The 21,820-nt window shown below is 36.8% G+C and overlaps 1 protein-coding gene across 19 annotated transcripts in view; it reads left to right on the top strand.

Moving 5' to 3' along the window:
- The window catches only part of SOX6 (SRY-box transcription factor 6), a 370,313-nt gene extending 348,531 nt beyond the window's left edge, over positions 1 to 21,782 (top strand). For 14 of the 19 annotated variants that reach the window (XM_068194094.1, XM_068194092.1, XM_068194095.1 and 11 more), the window contains 3 exons: positions 4,683 to 4,916; positions 7,460 to 7,676; positions 14,834 to 21,782. In XM_068194094.1, the coding sequence (XP_068050195.1) occupies positions 4,683 to 4,916; positions 7,460 to 7,676; positions 14,834 to 15,137 (755 nt within the window). In that variant the 3' untranslated portion in view covers positions 15,138 to 21,782. Of the gene's footprint in view, positions 1 to 4,682; positions 4,917 to 7,459; positions 7,677 to 11,932; positions 11,987 to 14,833 lie in introns of all 19 variants that reach the window. The other 5 variants (XM_068194091.1, XM_068194102.1, XM_068194106.1 and 2 more) reach the window with 2 other exon arrangements.
- The last annotated feature ends 38 nt before the right edge of the window (positions 21,783 to 21,820 follow it).

Below are 21,820 nucleotides of genomic sequence, written 5' to 3' on the forward strand. Positions count from 1 at the left end.
TTACAGTGAAGTAGCAGAAATTCTTGTAACTTTCTCTAAAATTGAAAACCCAAAATATTAATTAAATGACAACTCTTGTGCTCTAAGCTTGCCAAAGCTGCTTTTTCCATTCTGTTCATTCCATATTTGTCTTTTTCTGTTTGATTTTAACTACTGCTATATGTTTCACAAAGGCTGCATTTGTCTGTACACAGGTTAAGAGCAGCACAGGGCACTACTAAGCTGGTTTTTCATTCTCCCTGTTTTTATGGCATGTCCATATTTATGAGTAACCCATCTCTTGCAGTAAAAGAGTGACTTCTGTTTGCATGTTTGTCAGGTTCTGGTCACTGCAGTGCTAGCTGTATTAGCACAGACAGGGCCAGATATTTTGGAGGTCACAATCAGTCTTTTTTCAAACTAGGCAAATAATGTCACCTCAGCTTAATGAATAACTGATGATAGGAGCTTTACTACTAACCAGTCATTTTCATACCAGGAACCTAAAAAGATTATCTTTATTTCTATGTATCCTGTCTTGGTGTGTGTCCATGGAAGATGATCTGCAGTACATACTCTAGATTAGCCAGATCCATTATCTGGGGGAAGTCAGGGGAAATGTATGACTTCAAACATGAATCAATGGCCATACTGTGAAGAGTAATTAAGGAATAACAGGGTGACTGATAAAAATCACTTTCTTTTTGCTCTCACTTCTCTTCCCTCTTTTCCTCATCTTTTTCTCAGCCTTTTTTTTTCTCCTTTCTATCACATCTATTATTGTTTGTTTTCTGGTAACATGGAAAGGCCCAATCTCAAGTTTTTTTTGTAGACGATGTGCAAAATGGAAGGTAAACCCACATCCCAGTAAAGACAGTAGGATTAACCCTGATGTGGCCAAGGTTTCAGGAAGCATGCATAAGGAATGATGCCTGTCCTAAAAAAAATTCATTAGTAAATGTAAGAAACTCAGATAAAGGCAGGAATAAATAAATAATGTAACAAATATTATTTTATGTTTCTTAACATTTATTTCACATGAGGATGTTTATCTTTCTTGATGATCAGATTCTTTTATCTTTCTAATATTCTCTGACTAGAGAGCCCTTTAGAAATGAAAATATTGTTGGAAATTATTTTCATGAAGGTGCAGCATTTTTGGATTTAGTCTGTGGCATTTTCTTTGCCTCAGTATTGCCCCTAGAGCAGTATGGAATCCAGCTTTCACAGAGGGGTTGCCTGCCATATATCCACAAAAAAGATCACTCTTCTTTAATCTGATTTTAGTTTTAAATCATCAAAGTTATGACAAGTTGTGCAAATGCAAAGGATCTAGGAAGTAAGGCAGTGAGCACTTCCAGAAGCTAAAAGTGTCACTTTGAGGACAGCCCCTGTCTTTAGACCAAAATATAGAGTTCTTTGCCAACTAAGCCACTAGGGCAGCCAAACTATACTGCTTTTGCAAGAATTATAAATTCTGACTGGGCTCTTAATTCTGATCCCTCCTCCTGTGATGGCAGTATGAACAGTAACTGGCAAATAGAGCATTAGTAGCTGTAGAGAGACAATTACCAATTCCTTCTTTTGTCTTTCCCTTCACTAGTAGTACATTTCCATTTCATCTGTTATTTTAGGTTCATTAGTTATTAGAATTTCCTGAAAATATTTTCAGGAAGATTCAAAGCACCTATTTCTTTGCACTTGCGTATATATTTTCTTTAAAAATTCAAGTGTCTCTTTGAGCCTCCATTAGTGCTAATTATCACAATAGGAAAAAACTCCATACTTTTTAAATCTGCTGAAATTGTTTTTATAGGGCACAATAAAGTAAAAATATCTGCTTGACAGGCTGAAGTACCTAAGAGCAACCAGCTTGAAAGCTTGTTCCTATGTGTTTCAACTTGTAAAACCTCACTGGGCCTATGTGTATTTGTATCAGTAGCACCTCATTTCTAATCTAAAAAGGTACTTAGACCTTCTGACTTCCCCCATAGAATCCCATGCTACAAGAACTGTTTTATTTTAATGCTTTATATGCTGAATATAATTCTGTGGTTCTGAGACAGAAGAGCATGAAAATTATATTGCTTTAGTTATTTGCAGAAATTCATTTTGCAAATGCTTTTGTGATGGCCTATAGGCCAGCTTGCAAATATTTCCCCAGAGATCAAGCTCAAAGAACATCAACTCTTTGGCTGCTTTTTCAAGTCCTTCAAGTAAGGACTTGTATAAAGCAGATGCAGCCAGATTTGACCTTCTTGACATGATTTTAATTTATTACTCCAAGTAAGAATTGTTTTGTAACATAACTTTTTCTATGAAAACAGATAATTTATGGTGGTTTTCTGCCTTTTTTTTTTTTGCCTTTCATTTTAATTTGTTTTATTTTCATTCTGTCTAGATTACATCCAAATTAGAAAGCCACCTATAATCTTGCTCCCAGTAAAACTACTCTTTACCTGCATTAGGATTGAAAAGTACAAAATTGTGTTAGAAAGTGCTAAAGACAAACTCTTCCATAGCTGTAGTGAATAAGTACCTTTGGGAAAGTAAAAGATGGAAAAACACCCTATGGATTCAAATATGTCTTTCCCGTGCTGTGAGTAGAGCAGCTCAATAACAAATTATAACATTTGCATAAATAATAATTTAATTTTTGTCACCACCTTCCTAATTGCTCACATGCTAGTAATATATTTTTATTACAATATCTTAAAGGGTAGAACAACTGTTACATGCTATGTTGGACTTTTCTCAAATTATATAGTTCTTTGTCTCAATAGGTATTTCAGCGTTGACTTACTATATTTGCAACTTATTTCAGTTTCTAAATAAATACATCCTCTCTAAAAAATATGGTATCTTTGATATGTTTGTGGTCCGAGGCTTTTGGTAACAATGAACAGAGCCTCATTAACCATTCACCCCCCTCAACTGGTCTTACCTGCAAAACTGCTCTTCCCTTTTGCACCAAAAAGCTGACTGCAGCCTCCTGTAAATGCAGAGCACCTGTGGCATGGTGCTTAACTTAGAACAGTGCTAAAACAGCTTCGCAGCTCACATTTGCCACAAACCTGTCTTCTTTTATGTGCATGCATGTTAGTATACAAATTGCCAAATTGGTGTCAGTTGTAAAGTAATGGCATGGGAGGCATCATAAATTACCAGGGTGATCCTCAGAAGAAGACACTGCTGTATGCGAATGAGTGTTTTGCTCTCAGGGTAATGTATGACTTCATCTGGCCCAGTAGTCAGCATATTGCCCTGTGTTGATGGATATAGTCAGCTTGAAACTACACTACATTTCACTGCACAATAAACATGGCTGTCAACACCATATAAAGCAAAATCAATTTATCCTGTATGGTCAGTGCGTTTTAAATGAAATTAATGTACTGTGGACCTGGTGGCAAAAAGGTAGTGTGTTAGTTATGCATCCTCTACTTTAGGGCCCCTTTTTCATGCAAATGTGTTTCTTACATAGAATTTTTAAAAAGGTATGCCTATGTAATGCTTTCACTCTGAATTAGGAAAATTGATTTTTGCATAACTAAAAACTTGTGCCTGTATTCAGTAAAAGTGCAGTGTTTTGTCTTACGTACTGTAAAGAATTAATCTGATATTATTTGACAAATAAATTCATGTTGGTAGCTGTAATAGTTTACAAAAAAAGAGGCCTATTGCTGTACTAATTTGTTATCAGGTGTCTTGCCTTTTCAAGGTATTAAGTTATATGGCCAGTTTGATAGGGTCTAAGATTGTCACTCTCCCACTGTAAACACTTTTTGCCTTTTTTATAGCTAAGGTATAACTCTAAATCCATATCTTATCATCACAACTTTAGAAGTTTTTCCAGTAAAGGCATGCCTTGGTCATCTGTTTATCCCCTAGTAATGAGTTCTACACCTCAGCTCTGTGATCTCTGAACCCCCATGAGGCTTTGCTGTTTGTGGTCAAGAAACAGGGCTGGATGCATTCAAAAACCTAGTTAGGGTTGGCATGTGCAAGGTGAATTGATGGCAGATAAAGACAGGACACTGGAATACATCAAGGCACAGCTGGCATGGAGCTGGAGTGCTTGTCTCCCACTCTGGAGGTTCCAACATGCTGCGTGTGTACCTGTTGGAGGCAGACAGTTTTATTACATATACGTGGCTCAAATGCTCCAAAGCACACCTAGAATACAATTAAAACAGATGCAACTTTAAAATGTTCAGCTCCAAATAAAATCTAATCCATAAAAATGGCAGCATGTACCTGGTGCACTGTGTGATTTATTTTATGAAATGTTTGGCACGTGCTTCATGGCTCAGGCAGCAAAGGCATTGTCATTGGCTTGTGTCAGCAGGCCTACATCAGTTTGGATTCTCAAATGTAACTTTTGTGTGAGTTTTGTTGAGCATTCAGAGAATGTATTTTATGGTAAAGCCTCAAATGGAAACTTTATCAAATCACCATGTCTTAATTGGAGAAATACCAGTGCAATTTTTTTCTACAATATGATGTTGGGTCATCTCAGATGGGCAAGCCTGGCCAGCTACACTGGGACCACTGGTCTCTTTCTCTCATAGATCTGGCAGCAGGGAGAGAGAGAGAGAGAAAGAGCAAAAGAGGCTAAAATAAGCACAGCACTGAAAGCGCTTTCCTAATGCATGTAATAATGTTTTGCATCCATCTTGTTTCCTCCTGCCCTGATGTTACAGGGAGTAAAGCAGTGAATGGCTCTGCAGCTAAACTACAGCAGTATTATTGTTGGCCAACAGGAGGGGCCACGGTGGCTGAAGCCCGGGTCTACCGGGACTCGCGGGGCCGTGCCAGCAGCGAGCCCCACATCAAGCGGCCGATGAACGCCTTCATGGTCTGGGCTAAGGATGAGCGCCGGAAAATCCTCCAGGCCTTCCCCGACATGCACAACTCCAACATCAGCAAAATCCTAGGTAAGTGCGAGGCAATGGGCAGCAAGTTGTGTTGGCAGGTTTAGGTTGGATATTAGGAAGAAATTCTTTACTTGGAGGGTGTTGAGGCACTGGAACAGGCTGCCTGAGAGGCTGTGGATGCCCCATCCCTGGAAGAGTTCAAGGCCATGTTGGATGGAGCTCTGAGCAACCTGGTGAATGGTGTCCCTGCCCACGGCAGGGGGATGGAACTGTATGGTCTCTATGGTCCCTTCCAACCCAAACCATTCTACAGTTCTATGGTCTTCTCTAATTTTAGCACGTATCTTTTTCTGGGAGATGTTCACCAAAATTAGAATTATTGAAACTTATGCAAATGAAGATTCATGGCTTGTTTTCATTTTCATTCCCTTTCTTTTCCCTTTCTGCCCCTTCCCTAATACTTTTTATTTTCAACAGCAATCACAACATGCTTTAAATCTTAGTAGCATTGAAAAGGAATGTTTTGTGAAATCTGTTGCAAGGGTGTGTCCCTATAAAGTCACAATAACTGCAAGATCCCGTTAGAATGCACTTGAACTACAAACCTGAATGCAAAATGGGACTTGCTAGAGTAAATACCGGGGTAAAGTTAAAAAAGTACAAAGTCAAAATCAGAGGTTTATGTCAGACAGTGCAACGTCAAGAAAGAAACCTGGCACAGTTCAAAAGACTGGTACATGCAAACCTCACATCCAAAATAATGTTTGGTTCAAAACATTGCAATGTTCAAAAAGCTAACCACTAGAAGCATGCAATTAAAATATTGCTTAGGTAAAAGACACTGTAGTTAATATTTAATTTGTACAGACTGGGAGAATTGGGGAATATTCCATGGGTTTTATTTTGCCACTGTGCAAATAAATGGACTCATTTTTGAGAAATTTTGATTTGCTTTTTAAGATCCCTCCAGAGAATTAGAAACATACGTGAGAATGAGTGGTGAAATGTTAAAACCTATATTTGCTTTTTGAGTCTTTGAAGTGAAAGACAGATTCCAAATGTAGCTCATAATAAATAAAAGTAAAAATCAATTTTCCTCTGTAATCATTTTATTGTAAACTCTGAGTTCAAATACAAAGTTTGTTGCATGTTAGTTCAATCAGAGGCAAGAATACATAGAAATAAATGTTACTTTGTCCTAAAACTTCCAAAATCTTTCTTAGTAGTTCTCATATTTTTGTCTACCATATAAGTGAGTTATATGAATAGCCTTTCAGTTTTGTATAAAACCTTCACTGTTTCAGTGTTGGCAGCTGTAGGGAATCTATATTATTTGTGTGCATTCTGTGAAAAAACCTATTAGGAGCATAGTAACTGTATTCATTAAAATGTAAACTTCCAGCATAAATATTTCAGAAGTGCCAGGAATTGAGTGTTTGTTAACCATGGAATTAACCTGTCAGTATCTGCTCTGCCACAAATAAGTCTATGTCCATATAATATCTGTGCAACTTTTCCAGGACAATGAGAAAAGAAACTGAAATATTAGAACTGACACAGAATATTGCTGGCTTCAGATAATATTTATACAATTTTTCCATTTGTTGATGTATGAAAAATGTTGGTAAAAGAATAGCTTCCACCCACGTTTACCACAGCTGTAATCATTTTATTCATTTAAAAGATACCAAAAAGCTATTTTCTGCATTTCTTATTCCTGTCTCTTTTCAAGTGTTTAGATAGCTTCTTACAAACAATACAAGAGATCTGAATACTTTTGCCTCTTCCTGTGTACACTGTGCTAATTTTTAAACTTTTTTATTGGTGCAGCTTTCAATGAGAGTTTACAGTACCTGAAGTGGTATATATAGTTACAGTGTGCTTTCTGTTTTACTTTTTACCTTTCCAATGTGAGTTTGTGAAATGTAACTTTCTTGATTCAGTTCTGTGTGCTTATTACAACTGGCCAGAAAATAATATGCATAATAGAATTTAAAATAGGCAAGCTTATGTCAGAAGTTCAGTAAATTTAGGATGCCCAGACAGCAAGGGATTGTTCAGAATTTTGCTGAATCTATAAGGTTTGATAGTTTTTTCCTGCTACATAGCAAGCTATTAATATCTATTAGCAGGAGTGTATAAACCAAATTCTCATAAAAATATCAAAGAAACCTGTGTCCCTAGGCAGTGTGTTAGGCTTTTAACAGTGAAAGTATGGCTGCAGACTTTCCTTAACCACCATACTGTGCATGGTATTACAGAGGTATGGAATTACTCACAGATTAATGCTTTTGTTGTAAAAAATTAAGTAGTCTGTTTTGCAGCACGAGGCTGAGATTTTGAGACTTAACTATTGATTTTACGTGCACCCTATTTAGTAGAGATTTACATATGCTTGGTCTGCAGCAATATCTGAAAGTCAGGGTTCTTTTAAAGTGTCTCAGGTTGTGCAAGCCAATATATGTGCAGACTGATGTAAATTTAAATCAGTTTACTTAACGAACTTAATTAAAATTTATCATGGTGAGAAGGCACGTGGAATTGTGTATGTGCACAGCTAAACCTGCTTTACTTGAGCACTCACTAACATTTTGTGTCCATAGGATCTCGCTGGAAGTCCATGTCAAATCAGGAGAAACAACCTTATTACGAAGAGCAGGCACGACTAAGTAAAATCCACCTAGAAAAGTACCCTAATTACAAATACAAGCCTCGACCAAAACGTACCTGCATTGTGGATGGGAAGAAACTGCGTATTGGTGAATACAAGCAGCTGATGAGGTCTCGAAGACAGGAGATGAGGCAGTTTTTTACCGTAGGGTGAGTACAATTGTTGTAATTGTTTTCCAAGATGGAGCATGCTGTTTGAAACCAAATAGACTTATCTATTTAAGTCACTGACTAGTGTTATTTAGCAGGAAAGGGCTTGAACCAGTAAGACCTTATTAAAAACATAAGATGGAATATGGAGCTATCAGCTTGCCACTGAATGCTGATTATGAGACGGATTGTGGAATTCTTTAAAGTCAAAAGAAGTTGTTTCCCATTAGCCTGAAACGTTTGAATCATGTCTTTTGTGAGTTTTTAGTAAGCTAATCAATTCCGGGTTAGTAATGACTCCAGCATCATTTCCTAAATTAAAAAAAGAACAAAGAGAGAAACACAAAGGATTATTCCTGTGTAGAATAAGGAGTCAGGAGAAGGGGGAAAAGTGAGAGGAGTAATAGCAGTTGCATGAGGAACACACAGAAATTAATGAGATATCAAGGTATGAAGCTACTAGGAATTTTGTTATACAGAGAAGTATATACATTTAAAAAAAAAAAAGTTTTAGAAAGAGTCTTTCAAGTAGTGCATAGATAGACTGGGTAGATTTATAACTCAAAATGTATGGCCCAAAAAGATCCTGGCACAGTTTTAAGAACATTGTGTGTGTTTTTAGCGGTATTTCCTCTTGTGTTCAGCAGAGAAAGCAGCACTATGAAACATCTACAGGCTAAAGGTAACAAAAGTCCAGTGAAACAACTGCACCGTAACTGATTTCTCACTCCTGTTTCTTTTTTTTTTTTTATGAATTAATCTGTGATGCTCAGTGCTCCAACACAATGTTTCTGGTGATTTAAAAAGAGTCTAAAAGCTGTCTCCAGTGCCAGCCTTTCCAAATTCACAATGTTCTGCTTATTTCTCGAATCACAATAGTCTCCTTTTGTTGGGTACTTCACTTTCAGATAATTGACCTTGACGTCGATTATGTGCCCTCATTTTTGGCTTGGGATCCAGAACTCCTGTTACAGTCAATTATTTTGTGGTACAGTCTGCAACAATGTGGGCTCTTTCTTCAATCAGTAAATAGAAGTGGTTTTGATATCTTGAAATAGCCTTCCAGTCTATAGTTATGACATTGTTTTTTTATTCTTCAGACTAAGGGAAATTGTTTACTAATAGTCTTCCATCAAAATTGCACATAGGACTCTAAATAGACATCTGAATTTATACTGCATATCACAAATTATACTCAGATTGAGGGAATGAAATTCTAGCTTACGTCTTCCAAAGCAGATTGACAGACCAAATCACATCTAGACAAGAAATGCAAAAGAAATGCCCAAACAGCAGTCTGAACAATTTGAGAATTGTTTGCTAATTCAAAACAGCATTAAGCAGTAGCATTTTACACATTAAATGTGATGGCTAAATGGGAGTGAATAAGGAGGATGGATTTAAGAAACTTCTTAAAGTGCCTACCTAAAGGGTGATATTTCTATTAAAATATATATACACTGAAAGCTATTCTGAACTACACTGGTGCAACCTAATCTTTCTCATATATCCAACAGTGTGAGCATGAAGACCATGAGAACGTCACCATTTTTTGAAAGGATCATTTCCAATTTCTATTGATGCTAAGTCCAATTCATCATGTTCTATTCATGTTGAAGAAGTTTAAAGTAAACTACCTCTGTGTAGTTATATGATGGTGCATTGGACTTTACCAAAACCAATGACTTTTAGTTGTGCAAGTGATGGAAAAGGGAGTATGAAGTCTAATGGATGCACTCAATAAAGATTAAATGAGAGCCATGTTGCTGCTCAGTGTGAACATAGATTACAGTCCTGAGGAATCCCAGGCTGGAACTTAAAAAAATTATTTCATACTTCCCTGTGACTTCCCTCTGTTGTCCCAAATTCCCATTTTCCCCTCAAGAATAATTTAAAACAAACTTACTGGAAGACACCAAGTAAAATGAGTGAAAAACCCAGACTAGAACATCTTTTTTGGACTGAAACATAAAACATGGAATCATTTGTCTCAGCAGAATAGTTTACTAAGTAATGAAAAGCAACATTTCTTCCAAATCAGATTATAACTAAGTGAAACACAGTAACTGAGCCCATCAGCTTCTTAAACTTACTCTTGTCTGTGTTTAACATAAATATCACATAAAGCATCAGCTGGAACAGTTTTCCTAACTGACCTCACACCCCCATTATTTTTCCACTGTTTTGATGGAACAACATAAATTGTCCTTCAGAACTGTAGACTTGAGAGATGAGCTGAGATGCTGTTTCCTTTTCAGAGTGAAATAAGAGACAAATGTGGTTTTTCGGATTGAATATGCTCTGTGTTTACAGTAAATATTTCAGTGGAAGATAGAGAACAAAAGTACAAAATAGACTCCAATGAAATGTGCCAAGTGCTTTGTACTGCTGTTTTTTTTTTTTTTTTTTTTTTTTTTTTTTTTTTTTTTTGTTGGTTTTTTTTTTTTTTAAAGAGCAAACCAATTAAGTTGGGAATAGGCGTACCAAAATGGTAACAAAATATCATCACAGAATAAAAAGATAGTGGGAGATGTGTGAAGAGTCAGGTACACATTCAAAGCAGGTGACTAAAGGAAATAGTAAAAAGCAAGAGAAAAATTAATTGTTTTCATAATTCTGTTTGCATTTTTCTTATACCAAATGTACATTTATGTTTTAGGCAATCCAGTAAAGGCTAGTTCCTGCCAGATTCCCTTAGGTGAGCCACTGGCTAAAATAGGATAATTCTGCTCTGGGTACAACCCCCCACCACAAACATGGAGTTCTCCATGGCTCAAACTTTTTTCTTGCAAACGGCTCACGCTGCTCATTTCACTGAATCACAGTCTTTGACAAACTTTGGTGAGATGCACAAAGGGAGTTTAAAGAATTTCAATATACAAACTAGCCATGATCTAAAATAAAATAGAGAAATAAGCTAATGAGTGGCCAGGTTCTGTTCTGATTTTTGAAGAAAAACCTCTAAAGAATTGAATGAGAGTGAAGATTTCTTGGAATAAATTAGCCTGGAAATTATTGTTTACAGATAATTGTTGTATGTCTAATAGAACAAAATCTGGGAACTGCCAGGTATTTTAAAGAACACAGTGGAACTTAAAGTGTGCATAGGCCTTCTATTGCATCCACATGAATGAATTTTGTTCCAAATAAGGCAGATAATATACAGAAATAATTCATGTTTAATACAGAGTATGTTAAAAAATTGCTGCTTTCAATCCAGGGGAAGCGGAATCTAAAGCCAGCTATGTCTTTAAAATAATTGAGTTATTTTTTAATAGTAAAATTATTAATGGAACTTGTGAATGATACCTTCAGCATAAGTAAATCCCGAACAGACTTCAAGTGATTTACAATTTATCCTCAATAGTAGTTTTCTGTAATGCATAAATAAATGTGAGCTAAAAAATGGATCATATATAAACCATAAATTCAGATATTTTGAGTCTGTCTTTTGTTCCCTTGTCTTATAAAGATAATTCATTGCTCATTTTTACAGTCTAATACACTCTAAATAGAAGTATATGTTATATACATTTCTCTGCAAAATGGTGTAAGCAGAAACTTTTTTCTGTGCTTTACCAGCATAAGATGTTTAGAATAAAGCCTTTATACTGTTTATAACTACTGTACATACATAGTCTGAATGTTGCTAGGCTATGGTTTTGAATAAGTCTGTAATATTATACTCCTGTAGCTTGAACTTAAAGCAAGTACACAATGGGTGCTTTTGTGAGATTTGCTGTTATTTCATTCCTTATGGGAATGTAAGTTTCAGGGGTGTGTGACATATGAGCGTTTTGCTTGATGCAATCAATTTTTGCTTCAGACATATAAATAGCTGTCAGAAAATGGTTGGGAAGGGATCAGAAAACAATGGTCATTTGCCAATTTAAATGCTTGGCTGATTTGGCAAAAGTCAAAAGAGGAATATTCTCCAGAACAATACTAAGAATATTAATGCCACAAATTTGTGAGCAGGTCAGTTTGGCTAAGAATTTTCATGTTACTTCCATTTTTATATTTACTTAAATATTTTGGGCCAAATCTTAAGCCCCAGAGTGGACAGAGAAGTTCTCAGTGCTAGCAGAGCAGAGGAGAGTGACCCCTAGTAATTGTCCACATGAGGATTTCTTTGTCAAAGAGGAGATGGTGGGGACAGGAGTGGTCTGAAGCCAGGGCACATAGAGATGTGCCACCATTCCTCATGGATCTGAAGAGACCAGAAGATTAATCTTGCTTTCTGGAAATCTTAACAGGCAGAAAACTTCTATGTGCAACTGAGCTGAATTGTAACCTGTTGCAGGTTGCAGGTAAAGTATGTTTTTATGTCCCCCCTCCAAGGTTCTATGATTGGTAAAACTTTAGCTAGAGGCAACGATTAAATGTGTGGAATTTAATGTAATAAAAGACTCCATTAACATGAATGCCTTTATGATCGACAAATATAAGAAAACATAATGGCCAGAATTGTAGGTTAGAAACTTCAACTCTTCCTTTAAGGGAAAGTAGTGGGAATTTAAACAAATGCTGTGTTTTCCTCCCCACAAGAGCTTAATTACTTAGGAAATGATAATACTCATCTCTAGTAACAGATGCCATCCACATAGTTTGTGATATTTTAAAATAAGACTTTCTGGGATGTAGTAACTAGAGAAGAATTTACAGTGACAACCTGATCAGCTCTAAATAATAACAGGTATTAAATCAGAGGTAGGTGTCCAGTTACTGGGGTAGTGTAGGTGCCCATGTTTAAGTGCTAGCAAATTTTTTGCTAGCAAATGGGTAGCAATTTGAGACCCTTTCCAATTAGGTGGTACAGTTACCACATGTTTACAGTTCCACAGTGAGATATAGGTAATTTAAAGTTATTACCCAGCCAGCAGCAGGCATGCACAGCATGTCTGATTTTTGTTTAACATGTAAAAAAGGACTGCATTTATGGATGACAAATTCAGTAAGCCCTTAACTTTTCTGTTATAGCAATCAAGTTCTTTGACAATTAGATTCATTCAGTAGCTTGCCATGCATTTGTCTGGTGTGCTCCCAAGTAAAAAGTACCTCGGTGAATTTGGCTTCTTTATGCTCAGATGACCTTCTCCATTTATACTTTGAAATGGGTAGTACTTGGACAAGTGTATGCAGTCCCACAGAAATGTGGATGTGCAGAAGAGTTCTGCTGACTGTTTGAAAGAATACTAGGATTTCTCTGTCCTTTAGGCCTTAACACTGATAACCATCACTTCATCAATGTATCTCACAGCATTGTCTTAAGCAGACTTTTAAAATACTTCTTGCTGCCTGTAAAAAGGCAATTTGCTTCTGAAAAAATACAAACTTTTTGGGGAGGGGAGGTATAGAGGTGGGTATTAGTGTTCTGATACTTAATGTCATCTGTAACACAGCAGCAGCTCCAGCTCAATCATTCTTTTGAGTCAGTTCTACAACTTCTGTTAGAGGAGTTGTGAAAACTTTTCTCAAAGCATCATTTGGCATTGATATGATGGTGTTCTTTGATGAACAACTGGTGATGTTTTGTTTTGTGAATTTATTTATTCTAAGAAATACCAGTGAAAGACTATTAGATGGGCAGATTAGAAAAATTTAAGTGTGTATGGCCTGGTGACAGCTACATAGACTTTTTCTTTTGACCATGTGTGGGTTTCTTTTTCCTATGCTTTGTGGAAACATTCATTAATGTGAACATTTTCTGTGTCTAAAAATTGTGGAGGAATTACGTGTGGGTTTCTAGCAGTAATAGTTTATACTCCTGAAAACATGCAATCCTAAACCAGGAATGTTCCCATGTGAGGAAGGTGTTCAGTTTTATGGATAAAGTATTGAAAGATGTTTGCAGAAAATCACTTGCAAGCAAATACATTGGCTGAAAATTGTTTTCACAGAACATTTATCAGACCATTTAAAAAGTGAAAATTTAGTGAAAAATCCCAAGCTGTTTGTAAATCATCTGTAAATCATCATTTGCAAACAGAAGTATAATGACTGTGTCAAATGAATTACTGCATTTTTACTCGCTGCTAGCCAGGTGTACGAGACTTACACAACAGATGTTTGAATTTCTCAAGCTGTGCAGAGCCTGTAAGAGTCAGGTTAGCAGTACCAGCCGTGGCAGGACTGCAAACTATTTCAGTGGTATGTTACACAAGATGTTCATGATTTCAATGTATCACTACCCAAGCCCAAAGGGCTGCACCTTCCCTGTAACTCTCTAGTGTGATATTTATCAAAATTAGGGTTTGATCAATGAACAATAAAGACTCAAAATTTAGAGTTTTTAAAATAAGCTTAACATTATTTTCTGTATTGATTTAGCCAATGATTAGGAATTGGTGAGACTGGTTTATAAAACATCCTTTTCAATTTAGCATAGAATGGCATAGTGGTCAAGTTGCAGATTCCTTAGACTATTCAAACATACCTGACACTGTTCTCCTGCTAAAATCTATAACAGTTCACTGTTACTGAGTCAATATTGCTCTAAAAAAGGTTGGAAATACATTGAAATATATCATTCTTTAAATAGATTATGAAAATAGGCATGTATGTTCAATAATTAGTCAATACAAAATCAGCATCTTCCAGGGCAGATTTGTTGGGTTTTTTTATCAAGTCCTTTGCTTCAAAACCCCCATCTTAAACATAAAATCCTGAGAAGCAAATGGCATTCTGATGATGGATCCAAATAAAAATCAAAGGCCAGCAATCAAATGTCAAAAGAATGTCCAAGTGCCGTAGGAGTCTACCTGGCACATAGTAAATTAGATACTTCAGTTTCTCTCTGCTGTTTTAGGTAATCTTGAGGTCCTCTCATTAACAGAAGCTCTTGCCATGAGTTTAGAGGGTTTAGGTTTTGGATACATGGTGTCTAGGGTAGCAGGCAGGCATCACACGGTGCCTGAAGCCTTTTGGTGGTCTATGTCCAAGTGCTAGTTTGTATTATTGTTTGAATATAAACATACACAGTACATGAAAGGATGTGACTGCAAACACTTCAGTTCCCAGTGGTCCTTTGGGGGAGATAATGAACCAATACCATAGAGGACTCTAAGCCTCTTTGCTTTTCTTTCCTTTGGACTTGCAGAAGGTCTTCCCTCCTCTATGCAAAGGCAATAACACTTCCCTCTTGTTTTTCCTTCCAGACAACAGCCTCAGATTCCAATCACCACGGGAACAGGAGTTGTCTACCCTGGTGCTATTACCATGGCGACCACCACGCCATCCCCTCAGATGACATCAGATTGCTCCAGCACCTCTGCCAGCCCTGAGCCCAGCATCCCTGTCATCCAGAGCACTTATGGTATGAAGACGGACAGCGGAAGCCTTCCTGGAAATGAAATGATAAACGGAGAGGATGAAATAGAAATGTACGAGGACTATGAGGATGATCCAAAATCAGACTATAGTAGTGAAAATGAAGCCCACGAGGCAGTCAGTGCCAACTGAGGAGTGTTCACAGAATTAAAGTACTCAGACTCACTTGGGTTTTTTGGGGTTTTTTTGAACAAAAGTTCTTAAAGAGCCTGCATGCATGTGTGGCTCCTACAGTTACATCAGCAGAATGGTCTTAAATGTTTCTTATTGTGTGAGACAGATTGTTTCCCTAATTTTTCATAAACTTGGGTTTTTTGTTTTTGTTTTGTTTTGTTTTTTTTTTTAATTTAGATGAAGACATAAATATCAGACATCAGGACTTGAGAACTTATATGAATCAATAGCTGTCTTACAAGTCTTACCTTTTGTCTTTTTCCGTTTGGATGCTGATAAAGGTTTAAGTTACTGTTTTAGATGGGGGTTATACATTCTCACTCAGGTATGCTGTGCCAGCCTACAGGTTGTGAATGTGTTTTTATTCTGGATTATTTTAGAAAACAAAAACTGCAGATTTCATATTGTGAAACAGAACAAGTCCGCAAGTGTGCACACCTGTGCATCATAGCTTGTCTATAAAAAATAGTCTCTGAAATCCATTTTTTTTTCCATATGTATAGCTGAACTTCTGATGTGCCAAACTTTTCATAACTTTTGAATCTTAACATTTAAACAAAAAGTCTTAAAGGAGACACTGTAAAGTCTTAGACAATCCTTTGGCATCTTAAAAAAAAATTATATATAAAACCTAATTTTTTTCCAGAATATAGTAAAGTACTCAGGAATCTGGAGACAGGATATTCTTAATTAGTGAACATGGTTGCCATAGTGCATGTGCCCAATTGCTTTTGCCTGTTGATGTGCCACTAGTGTGAAATTTTAAGTAAGCACAAAAGAGTGATCACCAGCTATGGACAGGCCTGTCTTAGCAGTGTGAGGCCACCTCTGACTACATTCTCTACCCCTTTGCTTTTAACCCTTGCATTCAGTCTTAACACATTTTCTCTTAAATAATTTATTCATTCCAGAATGTCAAGGGTCCAAATACTTAATATTTATTTTTAAAAGTACAGTTGGTGGCATTACACTTACAATTCCTTATTGATATTTTAAAGAGTCTCTTCTTTCCCCTTCCCTAAATCACACAGGTATATGAAAATAAAAGTGCACCTGCTACTAAAATGAACATGACCTTTATGAAAGAGAAATTCACTTGTTCCTCTAACACTCTATGTTCAAGGAGCACTTGGAAACACTCTGCTATATGTATTGCAAAATAAAGTGAGTACTTTTATATGTACATAGAGTACAAATACCCCTAAAATGTGTTTATAGTTATAAACCTCTACACTTAGCAAGGGCAGATGTAAAATCCAAACTGCATTTACAGTCCACCATACTGAACTTTTAGGGCCTGAGGAACCTGTGTCAAATCATGGCTCTGTACATCATGTTCCCATTGCCACCTGAAGGAACTGTGCTACCTTAAGTATTTATACAGTGATTTATTTGTGAGACTCCAAGTGGGGGAGGGAGGGACACTAAAATATCTAATTGCAAAGGTGGGAAAATGGGTCATCAAAAATATTTATTGTATATTAGTCATGTGGGAATGTGACTTGTCAAGCGCTTTGGGATCTTTGGACGTAAGGTGCTATAGAAATTAAAATTTCTGTTTGTATTACTTCTAGAAGCAATGCAATTACTGGAGAAAATTCTGGGAAATATGCAAGATTCAATTCAAAGATTTGTGAATCTGTTAGATTTCAAAGACGGAGGAGAAACTGCCTTTATTTTTTCCCCTCATACTCCCATCCTGTTCACAAATAGATCACTGTACATAAATACAGTTCCAATAGGCCTGATGACTAACTGTGCTGAAGCTCCTCAACTCCCTCAGCTTTTATTTGAAATTGGCCGTGCTCAGCACACTGATGATAAATTCAGGCTTGGGCTGAGAGGTGCCAGGGGGCCTAGAGCAGCTCCTCTGGAAGTCTGGGAGCATCTTCTCACAGAGCTGCACAGGTTTTGCTTCGGACAACAAAAGGAGCCTGTGTTAGTCTGGCTGTCCTGGTGCATCCTGCTCTGCAGACACTTCAGTGAGCTGCAATGGCAGGATGCTCTGTGGAGGAGCAGTCGCCTTCCTGACAGCCCCACTGATCCCTGTCCTGCCAGAGACAGCCATTTTTGCCACTGTAGGAATTGCGTTTCTGTGTGAGAGAACGAACGTCCCCAAGACAAAGAAGACTGTTCAATTTACAGGATAATTTATAAAGATAATGGCATAGAAACACAATGGTCAAATTTCTCTGACCATTTTGTAATTTGGAACAAAAAAAAGCTATATTTTTAATATTTATTTAACTGTGTTCTGAGTCTATGTCTAATGAGCAATAAACTGGTCTAGCCAAGTCTTCAAAGGCATATGCTGTGTCATTAGCTGGTGAGCGTCCTCTTTAAGCTGGCTAAGGTACTGATAGAAAGTGTTTTTTTGTTCTTAAAATAGCTTGGAAATTTGAACTGGTTTTAATACATTCAGCTCAAATTGGGGGGAGGACATCATTATTTCCTAAAAAAAAAAAAAAAAAAACAAAAAAAACCCCAACAATTTGACTATTTATTAATGTCTTACATAATTCTCCAGTTAGAAGTATCTCTCCCTCCCCCCACATCACTTTCTTTCTCTCTTGCTCTCTTTTTTCTCCTGGTTTTGTTGCATAGGTAGAATGCTGTATTGCTAACATTGTATTTTATGTAATTATTTTTTTGCACAAAGGCAAACATTTAGATTAGTTGGTTAATTTTTTTTTTTTTAATTTTATGACCATGCCAAAATAATATTCTGCAGGCTTGTGGAGAACAAAGGACTGTTCTTTAGGACTGAAACTTGATTTTGCTTGTAGTACAAAAAAAAACACACACAGATGTTGTTTCGTAAGTGTTATAAGCACTGGATATAAATGGTATTTTTTATCACTTCTGACTAATGTGAAACTGTTGTACGAAAACTACATGAACAAAAGTCATCTGTTTCGACTCGTGTGGGCCTGCCTCACAGTTGCCGGATTTGAGTCATTTTTATGTCTTGTTATTTCATTTATTTATGCAAAATACATGTATGTATGAACACTTTGTTTTAGCTCCAGCCCTGCCTCAATGCTGATGCTCTGTATGTTAAAGCCACATTCTTGAAAATGACTGGCTGTTCAGGAATCACCAGCTGGTAAAAACTGCATTTACTGGCTGGGGAAGTGGGAGGAACATATTTGAATTTGAATTGTGCCTATGAGCGTGTTATTCTATTTATTAGCCGACATTGGCTCTAAAATGTCAGTAGAAATCAAGGAAGGACAATCATAAGGATGAAACCCAACATTTTTACTTTATTAATCGGAGCTCAAAACAAAGTATTTTGGTGAATTTGCCATCTCATTTTAGATTTTTTTAAAATTGTGTAAATATAACATAGGAAATAGAATTTTATTTTTTGTTCATGGATACTTAGTGAAGTATAAGTTATGTATTTACTTTTGTTCTATATCAGTGTATGTTGGTCCATATTAAATGCTGACAAGTCACTGTACCTCATGTAGATGCTGAATTTACACCCGCAGTGTGAGCGCAGTATTGTGGACCTGTAGCTGGGACAGCAAGATGCCTCACTTGTGCTCTCTCTGATTTTTAATAGCATATTCCACAAACAGGAAATATTTTCTTCTTTTTTAGAAAGTTGATACATGAAACATGCCAAATTTTGGCTACATTTGATGGGAAACAGTCTTCTGAATCCAAGTAAAACCAATGAGATATTTTACTTACCAAGAATGGCATTTGGAAGTCAAAAGTATATCCCTGAAAGATTAAAATGACTGAAATGGCCCTTGCAATGCAGGCAAGACTCAGTGATATCAAACCTTTATGTTGTACATCCATTTGTTAATGTTACTGTTACATTAGGCTATAATACCAGATAATTTGTTCACACAATACACAAAGAGGATTCATGGAATTGCTTCTTAAGCTTTGTGTTTGAGGCCCCTCGGAAACTAACTGGAAAAATAACTCCTTTCAGGAGCACTAATATAGTAATACTATTTTCTCTGCGAACATTTTATTTAATTAACAGATACAATATATTTTCTTTTGGAAAATTATTAAATACTTATATTCAAGAGAAGGAGACTCCCCAAACAGTCTGGTACCAGCCAGAATAGTTCACTTCTTATTTTATAAAATGGAAGAGAAAGGTCCCAATGGAAACCATACTGCTTTCCAGGGTTTATGTGCAGAAACAAGTCTGGAGAGCTGGTCAAATTCTGGTCTGCCTGTATGTTTGGGCATCAGCATTTAGCTTGTGAAACCACCTGCTGAGCATTCACAGGATCCCAACACAGTGCTCCTAAATCAGGGTACTCAGGTGTAGTGTGAGGCAGGGGGAGGGAAAAGACAGAGGGATGGCTCTGGGATGGAAATGCAAACCCAACAGCAGCATTAGTCCCAATAAATACACTACCCTGGGCAAAGTGCACAGCAGCCAGCTGTGGGCAGCCTCTGCTTTGGATAAACACAATACAACCACCTCTCAGTGCCATCTAATCTCTGGGTTGGCTTTCTGCATTCTGTTTTTCGGCCACATCAAAAGCATGGCATTTCAAAATCATCTCCCAGCAAAACATTCTACGAATTTAGACCCCATAGCCCCCCAGAAAAACGCCTACCTACCTGCCTAACATGAAGCATGTTAGTACTTCCACGGTGGTCACAAGGACCAGTGCAGTGTTGGTGTTAAGTGGGGTGAGCTTTGCTGGGCCAGGGCCACAGTAAAAACAACTGCACTGGAAGTGCAGCCAGCAGGATGTATGATAGAGTTCTTCATGCTTTTATGAGAAGTTAATGAATGGTCTTGGACCCCTTGGTGTTTTGCATGCTTTTTTAAGATTCAAGTTGGCACTTCAGCATGTTCTTTTAAAAGAACAATACTATCTGACCTCATTTATCATTTACAAAACACTTTCTACTTTTTTTTTTCTTTTGGTACAACCCATTAAAATCTGTGATTTCTCTCAGATCAAGCTACATTTTTGATAAGTAGCAATGCCCTGCTACAGAGGGAAAAACAATGTATATGCAAAATCGTTTCATTTTAATCCGATGCCCTTTCTTAACTACCAGAATTGTTGGAAATGGTGACAAAGAGGTATTCTGAGATTTCACACGCTGGGTAAAAAGGGGTAGGGTGGGGTGAACTGGGCTGGTGGAAAACTTATCAAATTGGTATTTATGGCAATATGAAAGCTATAAAGCAACTTAGTGACATGGCTTGCTTTGTAATTTCCGCTTTCTAAAAACCACAAGTGAGGTCCTTGGTGCTCTTGGAGTATGGGGAATGTGCAAATATTTAACTGTTTGTATGCTGCACATTGCAGACCTGCTAGTGTGCATTCTCCGTTTGTCTTCCTTTGTCATTTGTGTTTTGCTTTCCAGAAAGCAATGTTGTTTTTTTTCCTTGTACCTTTCTTCAGCTTGTAGCAAACTAGAATGCTTAGCATTTATGTTCATTCATTATTGTATTTCCCATGTAAAAATTTTTTTTATTACATTAAGACAAGCTTATAAGCTGTTACTACATAACTTATCTTACTGTAACTCTTATTTCCTGACATTGTAATTTGTTTGTGATGTATATTGTGAGATTGTACTCTATGTTAATTTAATCAGCACAATTCACTGACATGCTGGACTGACATGCTAGCTGCTGTTTCAAATTGTAAAGTTTGTGTAGAGCTGTTGGGACAACTGAGACTCTCTTGTCAAGGTACTATGCTTGGATTCCTATAGCAACAACATGGGTGCAGCTCTTACTGGCGAGGGCTGCTTGTTTAACAGCCACTGGCTACTTAATGGGCAGGTTTTCTTTGTAGAAATTCTATATACAGTGCAGGTACCTACCTGGGCCCATGGCCGGTAATTATTTGGGCGTTTAGAGGAAAAACTAGTGTCTATTGCTGCTTTGAATATGTTTTAAAGTCTGAAAATGTAAATAGTTTATCAAAAAAAAAAAAATCTTGTACAGTCCAGTGTAAAGTTTTTAAATGAACTTAAAGGTTGCCATCACATCTCACACTCTCCTCTTGATACAGTAAAAAGAAAAAAAAAAAGAAAGAAAAAAGTTTGCTAAGGATATTGATTTAAGAAAAAAAATCTGTTCTCAGATTAAAAAAGAGAATAGTTATTCTTAGCTCTGCTTCATTGCATAAACAGACTTCTTGGATTTTGTTGTGCAGTATTGACGTGAGGTAAATTAAATATTAAATAATCTTTCAGTGGAACTTCTAAGAGTCTTCTCCTCCTCTGCCTCAGTTATTGATGGAAAAGACAAAATTGAAAGACACTGTCCATGTACAGTATGTTCTGGTGTATGTTGGCACCTTACCTACATGTTTCGGGTGGGAGGGATTTTTAAATTTTTTTTTTTTTTTTTTTTTTTTTTTTTTTTTTTTTTTTGCACAAGGTGCTTTCCTGATATGTTAAACATGTCATCCTTGGGTGATACAGTATATGCCATGATAGGGGTTTAGACCCCTCAGGGGAGTGTCTATAAGACTGCCTATTTATGCTCATTTACCTCAAGACTGTCCTCTCTACCCTTAATCTATTCACCATCACTCCATCTTTTGTACTGCTGTTGACACTTACAAATTAAAGATAAATTTTGTTTTATGAGATGTGTGTGTGATTTCCTCTATGCATCCCTTATT

This window comes from Anomalospiza imberbis, chromosome 6 (genome assembly GCF_031753505.1).
Source record: "Anomalospiza imberbis isolate Cuckoo-Finch-1a 21T00152 chromosome 6, ASM3175350v1, whole genome shotgun sequence".
Lineage (NCBI taxonomy): Eukaryota > Metazoa > Chordata > Aves > Passeriformes > Viduidae > Anomalospiza > Anomalospiza imberbis.